The sequence below is a fragment of the Pristis pectinata genome, chromosome 1 (genome assembly GCF_009764475.1).
Source record: "Pristis pectinata isolate sPriPec2 chromosome 1, sPriPec2.1.pri, whole genome shotgun sequence".
In the NCBI taxonomy this organism is placed as follows: Eukaryota; Metazoa; Chordata; class Chondrichthyes; order Rhinopristiformes; family Pristidae; genus Pristis; species Pristis pectinata.
The window spans coordinates 46,559,499-46,578,454 of record NC_067405.1 but is presented as its reverse complement, the minus strand read 5'-3'; the positions used below and the strand labels follow the sequence as shown (position 1 = coordinate 46,578,454).

At 35.1% G+C, this 18,956-nt stretch overlaps 1 protein-coding gene across 6 annotated transcripts in view; it reads left to right on the top strand.

The window, feature by feature from the left end:
- Positions 1-18,956, top strand: part of atf2 (activating transcription factor 2) — a 101,945-nt gene that overhangs the window by 74,146 nt on the left and 8,843 nt on the right. For 5 of the 6 annotated variants that reach the window (XM_052024422.1, XM_052024413.1, XM_052024428.1 and 2 more), the window contains 3 exons: positions 8,079-8,228; positions 15,511-15,717; positions 17,590-17,695. In XM_052024422.1, coding sequence (XP_051880382.1) covers positions 8,079-8,228; positions 15,511-15,717; positions 17,590-17,695 — 463 coding nt within the window. Of the gene's footprint in view, positions 1-8,078; positions 8,229-15,510; positions 15,718-17,589; positions 17,704-18,956 lie in introns of those variants that run through there. The other variant, XM_052024453.1, reaches the window with a different exon arrangement.

The window sequence follows — 18,956 nt, the reverse complement described above, 5'->3', positions numbered from 1 at the left end:
GAACTATTTCCTTTGGCCTGCTTTCTCATTAGTTATGTTTTGACAAGCAGATAAATACAATGTGTGTTTCACTTCCTCGTAATTTAGTGACTACTATTCCTTTTAATTAGGACACTACTAATAAAAAATATACATAAATGAAACAGGATAGTGTGAAAAATCATCAAAATTTTATATTTTGCTTACATTGTTGTTTTGGCTGCAAAGATGCATAATGTCAGTCATTGCAGTATAATTATTGAGCTATTTTTCCTGTATAGTTTTAAAAATCTTTTGATCCACGTAATCCGAAATGAGAACATTTATACAATTGCAAAATAATTATTCTGTAGGTCCATTATGATTTATAAATAGTCTTAATAAAACATTATTGTAATCTTAAATTTTGGTTTATGACAATGATTATTAACAATAATGACAAAAGATCATGGCTTTTGTTTTATTTTAATTATTGAAATCAGTAACTAATAGCAAATTTAAAGTTGTTTCCACACAGAAATCTACTTGCCTTGTATTAATTGTTACAAAATGTTGCAGGTAACCCTTTATCCCCCCAAAGGATACTTGTTTTGCTTTCTAATCTACCTGGATGACTATTTCAAGTTCAGAATTAAATACTAAGGGAAACAAGTCAACAATTTTTGGCAGTGGAGATAATTATAGGATTTCTCAGAGTCAATTATGCACATTACTTTTCTTTTTGTACTGTATGAAAGTTTTTTAAAAAATAATTCATTTGGTTGAGCCAGTAAAATATTAATATCAAAGTAATCAATATTTCACCTGTACAAATATTTAGAAATTGTATTGTACTATAAATAATTTGACAGGAAAATAAAAATTTTAACAAGTTATAGCATTTTTATGAATTTCATTTTCCATTATTCAAATCTGTAATTGTAGAATGATTTTTTATAATCCGTTGGGAGAGGGCACATGATATTGCTGCTGTCAAAAATGTACAGTGGTATGACAGTAAAGTATTAGTGAGTGTTAGCAGGTGTTCACAGAGATATCCTTGTATTCCTTTTACAGCCTTCAGTTCCTTTAGGAATTGTACTTCACAAATGAACAAATATGAATAAATGTAGCCATTGAGGGTGGCAGAGGATAGTAAGAAGATTACAAATCTGACCATCCGACATCATTGACGACAGTTTACGTGAATGAGAATTTAAACAAAATTATTTAGATTTTTGCATTTAGAATGTAAAGTTAATTATGCAATTGCATTTACCCAGTGATAAAACAAAGCAGCTGTAAAATTAATCACCACCACTAGTGCAAAACAGGCTCTTACATGAATCAACTGCTGGTTGTACACTGCTCCTGCTTTTTCTTTGAAATCATTAGAAAAGAAATTTGCGCACAATGTCGAATGGATACCATATTCATTGTTGGCATTCTGTATGCTATTGTTGTTTAGCAGGTTTGCACATTATTTCTGCAGTGAAAAATAATTTAATATTAATTAATTGTCAAACATATTGATATATTCATTCATTGGCAGTATTACTTTCTAGACATTTTGTCTTCCATTGCTGAGAAAAGTTCTTGTGGTTTTGCATGCATCTTTTAAAGCTTAGTTGCATTGATGTCTGCATACCACACAGTACATGGACTACATATGTTAAGTGACATAAGGAAAGAAGGTGAAATATATCCTTGATTAATGAGGATTTTTTTTATAAATAACATGTAAAAGATTAATGAAATGAACAACTCAGAATCATTTTTATTTTTACTTTCAATTTGTGCTGCATGTCAGGATAAATTTCACAAGCTGAAATTCTTTCTAACGAAATATCACAGCTATTATTAAATGAAAAGCTGTATGCTGATTCAATTTTGACTACCTTTTATTCTAATGACAAAATTCTTGATTGGTTGTTCATATTATCAGAATGGGGAAATCCTGTGTTGCATATAAATCTGATTTGATCCATGAAATTAACGAATACTGTGAAATTGGTAAAATCTATTCAGATGAACAGTTGACAGCTAATACAGCCATTGTGCAGTGAAGCTTACCGAAGACTGTTATCAGATGTAATGATTGCTGCTTCAGCGAGAGCTGACATTGGACTGCCATGAAGAACAGAACCATATTGCAATTATGAATATAAGTAACTGACTGTTATGTAAAGCATAAAGTGACTGCTTTGATGGCTGCTTAACAATCTTGTGTAACAATAATTTGCTGATGAAACTCAGATATTAAAATTAAACTCGTGGCCATCTCTGCAATAAGGTCAAAGACTTTACAAATCACTGCGTTGCTGTAGAAAGAACAATCCAAATTGGTGCTCTGTTACAATCAGGATCTGTTAAAGCATGTTTCATCTACGTGATAGCTATATTAGCTGTCAACAATTCATCTGAATAGACTTTACCAGTTTCATGGTTCAGATCAGTTTTATGTGCAATGCAGAATTTTCTCAATAAGAACAAAGAATGCTTCAAAACATTCAGAAGGTCAGGCAGCATCCGTGGAGAGAGAAAAAGAGTTAATATAACAGGCCAATACCTTATGTAAATTCAAAAATATACATGGCCTCATTCATGGAACTAAAACAGGTGTCATGCAGATGAATTATGTTACAGATTCTGATTGCTCTGGACTGCCAACTTTGACTTTTGCTAGAAAGACCAAGTAATTTTAATATCTTTGCTCTTATTTGTAGAATTGGCCACTAATGTTATAATTCTAAATTTTATCAGCAAAAATTTTGCAAATTTGTTATAATACCATCAAATAAGTCACTTTATGCAAAAACCTGAAACAATAACTTTGTTTCTCTTTCCATAAATGCTGCCTGAATTGCTCAATATTTCCAACATTCGTTTTTAATTTCAGATTTATAGCAACTAGAGTTTATTGCTTTTCAATTGTAGAATTTTCCCATTCTAATAGTATGAATAAATAATTAATAATTTGTCTTTAGAATTAAAGGTAATTAAAACCAAATCAGCATACAGTGTTTAAATAATTTTAATTTCTTATTTTTCGCATCTTCTAATTTGTTGGCAAAAGTATTGTATTTATGGATAGGCAAGTACTGTGGACTTTATTACTTAAGGTAAGATTGCATGCTTACTTTTCAATTTACTTGTAAAGTGCTTCCAAAGGTATCTTAACTTGAACAGCAGATGTATTTATTTAAGAAAGGCGGGCACATTTAGAAAATTATGGAATCTATTATTAAGAAGGTAGTAGTAGGACATATAGAAATTATAAAATAAAATTAAGCAGTTAATGTGGTTTTAAGAAAGGGAAGTCATGTTTGACAGATTTGCTATTCTTTAAAGATGTAAAAAATGGGGTAAATAAAGGAGAACCAATAGATATAGCATACATGGATTTCTAGAAGGCATTTGATGAAGTGCCACATAAAAGGTTACAGAACATGATAAGAATGCTGAGTTGGGTGAAATACATTTGCATGGATAAGGGAGTGCCTAATTAACAGAAAGCAGGAGAGGGATAAATGGGTCTTCATATTGGCAAACAGTAATCAGTGGAATGCTCCAGGAATGACTGCCAGGGCTTCAACTATTAATAATCTATGTTAATGATTAGGATGAAGGGACTGAGTGTAGTGCAGCTAAATTTGCTGGTATTGCAAGGATAGATAAGTTAGCAAGTTGTGACAGGATTCAAAGAGTCTGCAAAGGGACATAGATAGGTTAAGTGAGTTGCAGGAAGTTGGTATACTATAAGTAAATGTGAGGTTATCCACTATGAAAGGATGAATGAAAAATCAAGTTATTATTTAAACAGTGAGACTACAAAGTGTTGCAGTACAAAAGGATCTGAGGGTCTTGGTATATAAAACACTAAAGATTAGCATTTGGGTGCAGCAAGCAATTAGGAAGGTAAACGGAATGTTGTTCTTTATTCGGCGGGGCATGGAATATAAAAGTAGGACAATTCAGATGCAACTTTACAGAGCATTAGTGAGACCACACATGGAGTACTGAATACAGTTTTGGTCTCCATATTTAAGAAAGGATGTGCTTGCTTTCGAGGCAGCGCAGAGAAGGTTTACTAGGTTGATTTCTATGATGGAAGTGTTGACATAAGAAAGATTGAGCCTGAACTCGATGGAATTTGGAAGAATTTTATTTGAAACATATATTTCTGAAGGGAATTGATAAGATGGATGCTGAGAGAATGTTTCTTTAGTGGAGTTATCTAGAACTTGGAGGCATAGTTTCAGAATAAGAGATAGAGATGAAGAAAAATTTCTTCTTTCAGAGGGTTATGAGTCTTCGAAATCCACTGCTCCAGAGAGCTGAAATGCAGTCACTGGATATATTGAAGGCAGGGATTAAAATATTTAAGCCACAGGAAATCAAGGGGTTGGGGGAGAGAGTGGAAAACAGACACTGAGATTAAGATTGGATCAGCCAAGATGTGGAGCAGGCTCGAGAGGCCTGCAGGCATACTCCTTCTCCTATTGCTTATGTTCTTAAATTCAATTTAGTTGATAAAGCAGGCTTTATTGCTGATACTTGATTTGCAACATATATTGTGATCTCCATTCTAGTTTCTTAATAATTACCAATATCGTGAATTTTGTTTTTGACATATTCAGTCAGAACATTTACTGAAACAAATTTAAAATATTCTTTTGCTTGGCATTGCTAATGTTCACCCAGTCATTTGAACACTGTACATCCCAGTGATAGATTTAATTTTTAATGTTTTGCTTTTGCACAGAGCACGTTTACTAGTCACTTTCCCCATGCTATAAACTTGAAGCTTGTGCCTGAAGAAAACTTTCATTTCTAATGTAACACCAAGCATTCTCTTAGAAAATATTTTATTGCCATTCATCACCAGTTTAAAGTTGAAATGTTTATGTTAATCCTAAATTAATGTTTAAAAATAAAATTGCTGTCTTTGAATATGAATTTTCATTTTTATAATATCCTGTTAAATATTGAGACAATCTCATGATAATTTTCTATTTCCTTGTGTGGCATGGTTTTTAGTGCATGAACAGAATCCTTTAAAATATCTTGTATTCAACTTAACTATTCATCATAAAAAATAAAATCCTTAAGGACTTGTAATATTAAAAATGTTCTATCAATCCCTAGTAATGTAGAAATAAACCACAGCTCCCATTTTCAAATCTTTCTGTTACCTAATTTACTTAAGTGATTGAAGATATTTTCACAAAAGTTTTCCTTTTATTTATTTATTCAATTTATTTTAAAGCCTGCAAATTAATTTCAAGAACGCTGTCTTGAAGTTGAAGCTCATTGTTTTAACTCAGGCACATTGAATATACAAAATACTCATTGAGCAAGAATATATTATTTTATAAAATGTTACTTGTGTAAATAGTAAATACCTGAATTGGAAAGGAAAAGGGATTTTATCTGAAATGCTGATTAATTATTGTACTTGTTAAAAAAAGTCAGAAAAATGGCAGACAGTGCTATATTTACATTACAATGAACACGAGAGTTATTTGGATGTTGGGTTAATGCTAACTTGTAATAGTATTTGAAGACCATAAATATGGTCATTCAGGTTTGTCAATCATAGTTAGGTTGAATTAACTACTTTTCTCTGCTAAAATTGTATCACTTGTGGCCCTATCAAGAAGTGACATTGGCAGTGGTCATAAAGGTAAATAGTTTAGACTTTTTCCCTTCTGCCTGAGGAATACGGCATGATGTGCAGCCATTTGGGGAAGTGGAAGGTTAATATGGTGTTTACTCTGTTTAAAAAAACTGCTTTATGCCCATTTCAATTGTTGAATGCTGTGAAAATATTTTTATTGGCACCCAAAATTAAAACGAGTGTCACAGTAAAGGTATTGGCAAATGAAGATATCCAATTGGATATTCAAGAACTTTTTGGAAAACATTTGATTTTCTTAAGAAAACTTTAAAATGGGCATAATATGGAAAACCACCCTGATAAGGTTGGACAATTTCATTCAATTTTCTACCCTATTATACATGCCAATTTACTGCTTTTTGGACTTCAAATTGGAGAAGGGATCATTTTGTTCAGGTGCTTAAAGAGTCAGCATCTTACTTTTGAAGATTTGTAAAATAAAAATGCTAACGCCCTTCAGAAAACAATTTCTTAACCTTTCATGGGCTGCAATTAAACTGAAAAAAAAATCAGTTTGGACCTTTATGAAATTTATACTCTTGTGAAAAATAAAGGATGCAGCATAAATAGCTAATTTAACACTTTCATCTTCCCCACAAGGTCCCTTGATTCAGGAACATTTACTTTAGACTAGAAGTTGCATATTTCACCCTGCTGTTTTAGAACTGTGAAAAAGGGATACCGGGGAATTACAGACCAATTAACTTAACACCTATTGTCTGATACCTACTGAAGTCTATAATTAAGGACGGAGTGACTGAACACCTGAAAACTGGTCAGAGAAAGCCAGCCTGGATTTGTAAAAGGTACTCGCGCCTGGCAAACTTGATTGAATCCTTTGAAGAGGTGACTAAGTAGTGGACAGGAAATGGCTCTGAATTTTACATATGTGGAGGCATTCAGTAAAGTCTCTCATAAGAGACTATTAGCTAAACCTGGAAGGTGAATTATTGACTTGACTGGAAAGTGGGAGATAGGGAGGTTGGATATTGAACAGATACTAAAGTAGGCAGGTTTTCACTATTAATTTTCCACGTTTGTATTGGAACCTCAATTATTCACTATGTTTGAACATAATTTATATGATGACATGTTAGCCTTGTATCCAAATATGCTAATAACATAAAGGAAGGCTATATTGTTAACTATGTAAGAGAAAACATTGATTTACAATGAGATGTTAATAGATTAAGTAAACAGGCAAAAATGTGGTATACAAATTTCATTGCAGGCAGTAATGAAGGCATTGCATTGGAACTAAGGAGGATAGAACCATGTAGTTTCAAAATCTTGAAATTGCTGTAAATAGTGGAAATGTAGAGATTTAGGGTTCCATGTACATAGATCATTAAAATGTCACGGGCACCTACAACAAAAATGAAGGGGGCTAACAAATACTGTGTTTTGCCTAGAGGGCTAGAATAAAAGGAAATACAAGTTGAGCCACACTTACGCAGTCCTTGCTCGATGGTACTTTATGTAATTCTCTGCACCAGATTTTGAAAGGAGTGCAGTGTTAACACACATGAGTGATAACATCAATAGTTAAATTACAAAGACAGATTACACAGACTAGGTTGTATCCCATGCAATTTAAACATCTAAGGGATAATTGAGCAAAGTTTTCAAGATATTAATTGGAATAAACAGGATAGAGGGAAACTATTTCCACTTGTTGGGGAATCTAGGACAGGGGATCGTGGTCTAAAAATGTAGAGGCCTTTCAGGATGAGAAATTAGAAACCCTGATGTGAATTGCATGGTAGAAGTGTGGAACATTTCAGCTAGTGACATTAATTGATAAATATTTTTAAATTTAAAATTTGATAGCTTTTAATCAACTAAGTTTATTAAGGCATAAGGAGCAAAATAGATTTGGGTATATATCAGCCATGATTTCATTGAATGGTGGAATAGGCTGAAGGGGCCGAATCATCAACTTGTGTTCACATATTTGCCCCAACCATTTCTGATGACATTTGTCATCACAGAATTCATATTCATCCAAATGGAGTGAACATATTGGACTTTCTGACCACTGTCAATGCTAGTTTGGGAGAGGAGAGGAGATGAGCAGTCTAACCCAATGCTTCTCCCTCTTCCTCTTCCCCCCCCCCCCCCGCACTACACACCACCCAAACTAATTTTAATGGAACAGCAATAATGGACCAGCCTGATTGCTGCATAGAAATTTTCAGATTCCATTTTGAGTAGATTTTTTTAAGAAAGCACATTTCAGTTTGCAAAGAGATACTCTTAGTATCGCAAAAACTATCTGTCATACTATATAAGGAACTTAAACAGTTTGTACTTTCAGTTTACATTTATGAGTCTGCCCAGTGTATCTACAGATACAGATTTCATGTATTTGTATATTCTCTTGAATCTTAACTGATATATTTTGGTATACCAGTGAAACTGCTGGTTTGTTTTTTTGCAGCGACTGAAGGCAGCTTTAACGCAACAGCTTCCTCAGGTTACTAATGGTAACAATGCCATTGGCCAAACAAGTGGAACTGTGAGGATCCAGACAAAGGAAACTCATTCACAGTCACTTCAGCAGGCTGCAACGTCTACTACTCAACCAGTGGTATGTAAGATGCATTTCAACTTAACAATAATGAACCTAAAATAATGTGAGATTCTGCCTTGCTGAATTTTTTGTAATTCTGAATATCAACCAAAAAAGCTGCATTTATGTCCATCAAAAATAATGTTTTAGACATGTATCTTGACAGTTTTGACATTTTTATCACATTTTATTAACTCCACTGGAACAAGGCTAATTGCACTGCAGTTAAGACTACTTTCACTTTTAGAAGCATATTAAATTCTTTTGCAAAGGACGTTAATCATAAATGAAGGAGAATACTTGGCCTTTCTTGGCTTTTTCATTCAGAATGTCTCTACAAGTCCTGCCATGGTAACATTCATAAGCTTCTTAAGAATTCTAAGGTGTTTATTTTAAACCTTTCATGCCCTTTGAGGGATTGATTTTGAGTTTTTATTCTTTGTGTGAACACTAATTCTTGATAATTCTTTCATTTACTTGTGTACCCATAACTATTCATAATTATGTTAAAGACATTTTCCAAATTTACTTTTCTGTTCACTACCATTCATAAGCTAACTTTCAAGGTAGATCAGCAGTTTCTCCAGTGTTTCTATAGCACTCAGACTTTTGATGCTAGGGGTATGTTCATGGCTCTTTTCAGCACTGCCGCCAGCTAGAATGTTTCAGTGAATAGTAAAGGATGCTGTACCTAAAATGTGATCCGACAAAGCACTCTACAGTTTCATCATAACTCCCTTGACTGTTCTTACCTTTGACCCATTCCCTGGTGGATCTGCTCTCCCCTCCTCCCCCGCACCTGCCTATCACTATCTCTTACCTGCATCTACCTATCACCACCCTGTGCCCACCCCGCCTCCCCTCTTTTGTCCACCTATCACTGCTCTGTTTCTTCCCCACCTCCCCCCCCACCCCCATATATTGAGCTTCCCCTTTTCCTATCTTCAGTCCTGAAGAAGGGTCCTGACCGAAATGTTGACTGCCTGCTTTTCTCCACGGATGCTGCCTGGCCTGCTGAGTTCCTCCAGCATCATCGTGTTTTTCATTTTAACTCCCTTGATTTTTGGTACTACTGCTTTGTTTCAAGATTCCATAATTCTATTGTCCTTTCTGATTATTGCCCTCCATTGGAGAATTTGTTGTATACCTATTTCATTGAAACGTTCAGGTTTTTTTAATCTCACCCCTCTTTAATTAGTTTGGCACAAAAGTGCATACAACGAATTGGTCCTTTTAACACTCTTGTTAAGATCTTAGGGATGGGGCATCGTGATGGTGGTGATAATTGTGGCGCTAAGTGGATGGTTGATTATGAGGGCTGAAGAGAAGGAGCCCTCATTTTACCGTCTTTTCATATTCACAGGACTAGACTGATGTTTTTCACTAAATGGCAAGTCTCTTAGCCAGCAAAATATTGTGTAAAGCTATGTTCTTTTAATTAACATGAACATTAGAAAGTAACTAAATACCTTTATTGTTTAGGAAAATTTTGTTTTTAACATTTATATAATTTAACTAGTTTGTCATCTGTGAGCATCTCAAAACTTCATCAGCTTTTCCTCCAACTTAAAGACTGATGCGTCCAACTCCTTCACTTTGTGCTCTTCTGCTCCATTTAAAGTTTTACTATTTAGTTTGCATATGTTCTTGTTCTTCCTTCTGAGAAGCATCAGCTCATTTTCCCATTGAATTTCTGATAAGACTTTCAATTGTCAGGATCGTAAAAAATAGAAATTTCAGATGACCCACCCCGCCTCCCCTCTTTTGCCCACCTATTACTGCTCTGCTTTTCCCTCCTATATATTGGGCTTCCCCTTTTCCTATCTTCAGTTCTGAAGGAGGGTCCTGACCTGAAATGTTGACTGCCTGCTTTTCTCCACGGATGCTGCCTGGCCTGCTGAGTTCCTCCAGCATCAGTGTTTTTTTCATCCAGATTCCAGCATCTGCAGTCCTTTGTTTCTCACCCAGTGAAGAATTAGAAAAGAAAATCAGACATATCTATAACTGGTGGTGAATTCAGAATCAGGTTTATTATCACTGACATATGTCATGAAATTTGTTGTTTTGCAGCAGCAGCAGTGCAGTGCAAAACACAAAGACATAAAAATTACTATGAGTTACAAAAATAAATAAATAGTGCAAAAGAGGAATAACGAGGTAGTGTTCATGGGTTCATGGACCGTTGAGAAATCTGATGGCGGAGGGGAAGAAGCTTCTTCCTGAAACGTTGAACGTGGGTCTTCAGCTCCTGTACCCCCTCCCCATTGGTAGTAACGTGAAGAGGGCATTTGCCAGATGGTGAGGGTTGAGGCATCGCCTCTTGAAGATGGCGGGGAGGGTTGTGCCTGTGTTGGAGCTGGCTGAGTCTGCAACCCTCTGCAGCCTCTTTCAATCCTGCGCATTGGTGCCTCCATACCAGGCGGTGATGCAACCAGTCAGAATGCTGTCCACCGTACATCTGTAGAAATTTGCAAGCGTCCTACTAGTTTTGCTACACAGCAGATGATGAAGCTCAGCAGCTAAATTTTATCTTACATCAGTCTTCCCAATCCATTTGTCTGCATTTTCCTGAACTTGTTAAAGTCTTCAGTTAATCATACTTGTAACATTTGTAGCATTTGCAAATGTCATTATGCCTCACACTGAAGTCTGGAAATAATAACAGTATTTTTCATTGGCAATTTCTGTTAAAGGTAGAAACAATGTAAATTTGTCATGTTGTAATTACTTTCCCATGCCACCTCTTCCCCCAACCCTTGCCCTCACAATCCACCTACCCAATCAAACCATAACATCATGACTAGTATGAGGTGAATTTCTATTACAATCAGCAAGTTCCATTGTACACATTTACAATGGAAATACTACAGCTGGAATCTAAATTACATCTGATGTTCTGCTCCATTTATCCTTTGGCTTCTAATGTCACTTTACCTGAACACGACATTTCATCTTCTCTCCCTATGTGCATCACAACAGGAGATTAACTATATGGAAAGTTCATTACTGTCCATTCCAAATAACATTCGGTTTACTGCTACACTCAGTGTCATTTAGCCAACATCCAATCCACGCATTGGTTTTCATTTTAGTATTGGAACTCTAATTTTAGCAACAATCCTTCTATGCCTCATATTATAAAATAACTTCTGAAAAAAATTCACAGCCGTAACCTTTTTTTCTTCAGACATCTCTTAATAGATTTGCCAATGGAACATGCCTTACAAATGCACCGTAATTTCGTTGACCAATGTCATTTTGAGAATAAATTTCACCCATATAATGGACTCTGGAGTCTAATTAAAGTTATTTCATTTATCCATTAACATTCTTTAAAAAATCTATTATATGCATAACCACCTAGTCTTTCTCCATAATTTCTATATTCAAAGATATTTTGAAAGTTTTGGTCAGAGCAGCTACAAGTGCTCCTCTCTAACACTTTTCAACATTCTAGGACAGAATCCAACAAAGTTCAAAGCCCTTTTTATTTAGAGCGCCATCAACTTTTACTGTTGAAATTTCATGGATTGCAGAAAGCTAATGTGATTTTTCTATGGATGACTGAGTAGTGGTAGGTTTGGGTGGGGTGGGTGAAAGTGGATTGTGGAAAGGAAGAAGATAATGAGAAGAGAGATGGGTCTTGGTTTTTTTTATTATGGTATATATGCCTCATTAAAAAATTTTATGACCTACATCCAGAAAAGATTAAATCCTGTTCCCCAGGTAAATTAAGAAATCTCCCTTCTTATCCCTAAGATGCTGAAAAGGAAAGCATTGTGCAAGAAAATGAAACAATAGATTTTTTTTTGAAGCAGAGAAGGAGGTAATTGCTCAATCACTCTCATTGTGACCTACTGAAAGTGGAATGTACTTGGAACTATTACCTTTCCTTCATTTGTGCACTTCATTTTTTCCATTATCCAGTTCCTTTTAAAAGGTATTCTGGATTTTGCTGATCGGATGTTCTATCTCCCAAAACCAGTTTTATTAAAATCCTTATATATAAAATGTCTCTTAACCTCTGATTACTGTATTAGTAATTAACTTGCATTTATACACACTAGCTCCTGATTCTCTCCCCCATTTCTCCTGCAAACCTGCTATAATTTTGAATTGCCTCCCTTGAACCTTTTGCTAAAAAGATCACAATTTCTTTAGCATCTTCTCATAACTTAAATTTACATTCCTTGAGTCATACTGAATTTTATAACCCACAACTTGGAGCTTCCTTATACAACAGGTGTAATATTTTACAATAGCCTAATTATAAAATATTACAACACACAAAGATGCTATTCAGCTCATTAGGCTTTTGCTGAGAAGATAGATAAAACCAGAATCAGGTTTACTATCACTGTCTTATATGATGTGGTGTGAGCACAAGGAGGGAGCTGATGGTGATGTTGATTTCTGCTCATTGTTATTAGTTACCTGATAAAAGATGCATGGCAGGGCATGCTCAGCTAGTTGTATATCTTGTGCCACCTCGACAGGAACATGTGCGAAAGATGTCATCAGCTAGATGAGCCCATCCCCTAGGTTTTGCTAATGTCAAATTACTCGGTACAAGTGACAATAATAAACCAATACCAATAAATTCATTGCATTCATGAGGTTGAGAGCAATGTTGTCTCTCACTCCTGTGGTTTAAGAGGGTGTAGGAATAATGGAATTAGTAACTGGCAGACACAAGTTTTATGTAAAGAAATTAGACTAAATTGGCCAGTTGGGAAGGGCTGTCAGTGGGAGGGCTTTTTGGTGGTGAGGATCATTAGTACTATATAACATTAGATATATCTATGGTAAATCTGGTTTTCTCACATATCCCAACTGCTGATATGTTAATTAGCCATTGTAAATTGCCCCTCGTTGACAAGTGGCAAAAGAATGAAAAGGGGAAGTTGGTGGGCATGTGAGAGAGAAGAGATTGCTGGGCTACAGAGGAATAAGATGAGGGGTATTTAGACTGATAGGATTGCTCTACTTGGAGCTGGTGTGAACTCAGTGTTGTAATAAATATATCAAGATGCTCAAGGTTTTCAATTGTGGAAAGGACAGTTTTATAAAGCAAAAGTGGATAGGAAATAGCTCCTGAAGGGAAATCATCAGAGCACTGGGAGGTATTCAGGGTGGATGCAGAGAGGGTTCACCTGCATTCTTTTCTCTCTCGAAGTCAGATCCTGATATCTCATAATTGTTTATACCTTAGCCAAGCACGCTGCCTTCACAAGATGATCCCCTTTGGATCCTAATCATTCTACTCCCATGGCAATCTTTTAAATACTTATAAGTCAATAACTTGTGTAAGTTTATGCTTTTACATTTCTGCTTCTAATTGAATGATTGTTAATTCTTTTTTGCATGGCTTTATTCAGCATATTCCCATTGTCTAAGATTAAAGTATCTGAACTTGCTAAGTTTCTGTCCCTTTATTTCTTTAAAAATTCTATATGCTTGCATGAATCTAATTGAAATCTGCTTACATCATATTTTTAAGCATCATAGGACAAATATTTTTCACTTAAATAGCATTAACTAATATTGCTAATACTTGTTAATTAGACATACTTATTACAACACTGAGTTCACACCAGCTTCAATTATCAGTCTAATTACTTGTTAATTTAAGAAATAAAAGTTAAAGTTACCACATTCCAAAGACATACAGGTTAGGAAGTTATGGGCATGCTATGTTGGCGCTGGAAGTGTGGCGACACTTGCGGGCTGCCCCCCAAAATCACTATGCAAAAGATGTATTTCACTGTGTGTTTCAATGTACATGTGACTAATAAAGACCTTATCTTACATATATTTGCCTTGTCTGCCATTGTGCAAAAGATAGCTATTTAGCATAGGGGTATTTTGAACTGAATCCACTGAAGGATCAAGAGGACTATTACAGTCCAAAACAGAAAATGTTATAGAATTTTGTTTTTCCTTTCCCTGCAACAATGAATTATGTTCCAATACACAGCAGAGTGCCATCTAGTGCAAATGAAAATAATTGGAAAGTAGAAGCAAATGAATTCTTGTGATGGACTTCAAAATAAAACCATTTGGATAGAACGGTATATACTGAATTTGTTTAAGTATAGTGCAAACTTGATTTAATACACCTTGTTATACAAGAGGTTTGGATATGCCATGGATATTATCATGTCCCCCAAGGCAGAAATTAGATCATGTTACTTTCACATAACATGGCAGCTTATAAAACAAGTGTTAAAATTGTCCCAGACACCTTTGTTATAACGAAGTTACCCTGTGTTATCAAATGTAAATGTAAGAATGTTGAAAATTTGAGAGAGTTAGGAAACATGATTTTGGCACTGATCTAGGCAAGGAGACAACAGTTGACAGTGGAGATCAAAGTTAAATCACGAGTACAGGGAAGAACGTTATATTTGAAAATGTTATTGCTAGCTGATTTTCAGTTATCTATCATCATATCTGCTGTGTAGACTACCAGTGATGACAGGAACTCTTACTGACCCATCCAACTTTGTTCCAGCAGTAACTGCCAGTGGGCTGTTCACTTAGGGTCACATTCCAACAGATTGATACTTTCTCATCCAACATCTACACCAATGTATTTTTCACTGGGGTTACTGACAATAATCTTGGAAGCAGGAACTTGACTAATTTTCTCCCATCCTTTTCATTTTCAGTCAGGAATACTGAGGCAAAACACACTCCACCATGCATCCATATAAAATCATAACTCAGCACCTATTTGGAATCAAACTGATGACAACTTGTTAAATATTAACTGTCTAAAATACAAATGTTAAAAGTTTATGCTATCCACGGCCTTTGCACTTTAAGAAATAAATATGTTCATTTTATCAAGGGCCCTATCTGGTTTTTATGGCTCAATTCTACATAAAGTTACCAATTAAGTCATTAGAGGGACCTTGGTGATACTGTTCCTCGTGCTGATATTTCTTATTTATGAACAGATTTATAGATGTCAGTGAAGTAATTTTTACAACATTACAAGCAATGGAATAAAATAAAATGCTACAACAAAGCAGCTCCTTAAGTGAAGAAAAATGAATTTTCTGAATTTTTCAGATTTCTAGCAGTCTTGGGTTTTCCTTCCTGTTCTAAGCTACGTGTTCTTTTAATTATTTTACCCATCGATATCTTTTCTGCAAGCTCAGCTGGAAAACTAATATTGAGAAGTAGATTCTCAATTAAATAATAAGAATGAAGAAGTTGGAAAATATTTAAAGAGCTCTGATTTTCAAAAACATTGATTTTACAGTAAGCTGATTGAATGGTGCTTTCATTATAGGGCTCCCCAGTCCAGCCTACACATCAGATTCAGAGCAGTGGTGGTAGAAGGCGGCGAGCAATGAATGAAGACCCAGACGAGAAGAGGCGGAAATTTTTAGAGCGTAACCGAGCAGCTGCTTCAAGGTGCAGACAGAAGAGAAAGGTGTGGGTTCAATCTCTTGAAAAGAAGGCAGAGGATCTCAGTTCAACAAACATACAACTACAGGTAGGGTATAACATATGTTTCTATTACTGGAATTAACGAGCTAACTATATTATCCAACTTGTATTGTGAATTTTTTTCTGCATTTCTCCACTGGCATGTTGCTTTGAAAAGCCAATTTATTGAACAGAGAATTGATACAAGCCTTAATAACAGTATGATTTTAGTTTCAAATGTTGAACAAATTGTTTGGTGTGAGCTCTCTTTATGTGGAGACTTGTAGGCTCCACTTGAACTGATATTAATGGATTTTGGAAAATGCATTAACTTCTCAGTTCTCCTTTGTATCTTAGCCAGAAGCAATGCCGTTAAGCATGCCACCCATTATGTCTTTTACTGAAAATTGAATGTCAAAAAAATAATTAAACTGTACTTTGTATGAACCCATTAATCAATCTTGCGGTTCTTTTATAATTCCTCAGCTGACATTCAAGCACAGATGATCGGTGCAGTAGGTTATAATTAAGTATCATTGCTTTTACATTATTCTAAACTGTATGTCTAATAAGTATGGAAGGCTCTCTTCGGACAATGTTACAATGAAGCACTTAATGGTTTGTGTTGCACTGGCCGTTTTATGAAGTTGTATGATAGGGACAGTAGCAGATATGATCTCAGAAAAATCTCTTGGCTTTTGATTATATCCATTTTATATTTTAATTGCAAATCCCAGATTCATACATGTTTGAAGCTGTAATTATCTCTAATCTTGAACAATCGTATTGTTTAATAAATGTTAAGTGTCATTGAATCTTTGGTATTATTTGTGTTTGAATTTATTCTTCCTTTGTTCACATTCTACTTTTACTCCAACATGTGTTCTTGGCTTTGCTTTTTTTAAATGCACCGATATAAATGCAAATGACTCAGTCGCTCACTGCCTTTTAGTTTTGGATTACGTTTGGGCCATCATTCCCTCTCCTTATTAGAGAAAATAAAACTGGTTGTCTTTTTACTACTTTGCAAAAGAGAGTCATTTCCACATTACATGCAGCTGAGCAAACAAGTGTAGAGCTTTCACACACATGCTCGTAGTGCAACTTATTCTCTACTCACCCTGCAATGCACATAATCATTGCAGTAGTAGAGAATGGGACTAACTGATAGTAATAAAGTAGAACCAGAATTTGTAATGTTTCTAAAATTCCTGTTAATGTTCTCAAAAGATAAAAACTGGACCACCGAATGAAGTTTGGGTAGCAAAGAGCTCATGGATACTTTAGGTTAATAAAGTACTACTTTTCTGTTAATCTATTAACTATTCCATTGCACTGTTATTGGTCATTCAGGTGGTTAAAATTACTATTTCTTTGTATATATTGTGTTACAGTTATTCATTCAAACTAACAAGTGAATTTAAATTTCAGATAAATAAGACATGAAGCAAAACCATCAGTTCCAACATTGAGCAACAATGCTATGCTCATCATCCCCACATTTTCCCAGTAAATAGTAATTTAACTCAGGCCAAAGCCATATATTGTATAATTATTTACCTTTGGTAGTTTATTAGTTGGTGTGAGACTTGCTGCAGAAGTATGGTGTAAAGATGTATTTTCTGAATACTGCACTGTTCAAAGGAGCTCATTAAGAAGGCTGTTTCAAATTCTCCTGAATTTGAGATAAACATGGGTGGGATTTTCGCAATACAGCTGACTTTGACTTTGGTATGGGTTTGTGCAGGCAAAACTTTTAGTTTCAAATTAGCACAAGTTTCACTAAGCAAACCTGTTTACAGTATGACTGCAGTTGAATGATACCACATTTGTCTACTTAAAAAAAAATCCAAGAATATTCAAATCTTACCCCCCCCCCCTCTTGTGATGCCTGAGGTAGTGCTGATGCTTTTTGTGAAAGTTTTTCTTTGTTCCTTAGAATGAAGTCACCCTGCTGAGAAATGAAGTGGCTCAGCTGAAGCAGCTACTTCTGGCTCATAAAGATTGCCCTGTAACAGCCATGCAGAAGAAATCTGGCTATCACAGTGAGTAATGTTCCATTACCTATATCCCCAGGCTATTGAAATGAAATACTGCTGAAATGAACTAAGTTGGCAGTAACAAGGAAGTGTAGTTGGTATTTAAAGTATTAGAAATTCCATAAGGTTATTGTAGTGCATCTACAAATGCATGTCTGTGTAAGTATTCATTTGCGTCTTGTAAAGTTTGCATGGTGTTCATTTACTCTTCCAGTTATGAAATCAGATTTAATTTTATCTTGAAAATTAGTCTTAATTTAATTATAGTTGCTATAAATTCCATTCTTTTTGTCTTCTCTTGTGCACATTATGCACCAAGACAATTCTTAAAATATCTGAAATGGATCAAGGTCTGGGCCTTATTGTATTTTTTTTTGATTGAAGTTTGACCAAGTGTGTGGGACTGAACTCATCCAATTGGATAAACTGCACAAGCTTGATCAGTCCATAACGTTAGACTAAAATGTTACACCTGTTTCACTATGCAAGCACCCCATTGATTACAAAATTATTTTCAGTCGTACTTCCTCACGTTTTACTTGAGAGACAGTTGAATTTAGTAAAAGCTGGATGGTTCAGTTTTTCTAACAAGATTTCACTAAAGGAAGAAATATTACATCTGATGCAGGGTCTTGATCCAAAACATCGACAATTCTTTCCTCCCATTGATGCTGCTCAACCCTAGAGTTCCTCCAGCAAGTTTGTTTAATGTTCCAGATTCCAGGATTCGTAGTTTCTTGTATCTATGGGTTCCAGGAACCTGTTTTGCAGTAAATTCTTCATATTTTTGGATAACTTACACAAACAAAAATATTTCAAATAATAGCATTATTTTGTTTCACTGAAGATTTGTGTAGATTATTATAGGAATATGTCTTTCTTCCTTACCTTTTCCTTATTACCTACTTCATTACTATATTGCTTTGAGCAAGAATGATTTAATGGCATCACAGAGCTTTTGCTTTGGCCTTTCAAATATATGAGTATAGTGATCCAGCAGACTGGAGTAAAATCTGGTGAGTTTAAGCCCTCCCATAATTTTTTTATTTGAATTCAGTTTATAATTAAGATTACAAACTTTGGATAAAAAGATGTTATCATTAGAAATGACCATGAAGCACAAATCCAGTTGATTCACTAGAATCCTTTAGGGAAGGAAGCTGGCCATTCTCAATCTCGTCTGGCCTTAGTGTAGTGGTTAGCGTAACGCTTTACAGCACCAGTGACCCGGGTTCAATTCCGGCTGCTGTCTGTAAGGAGTTTGTAC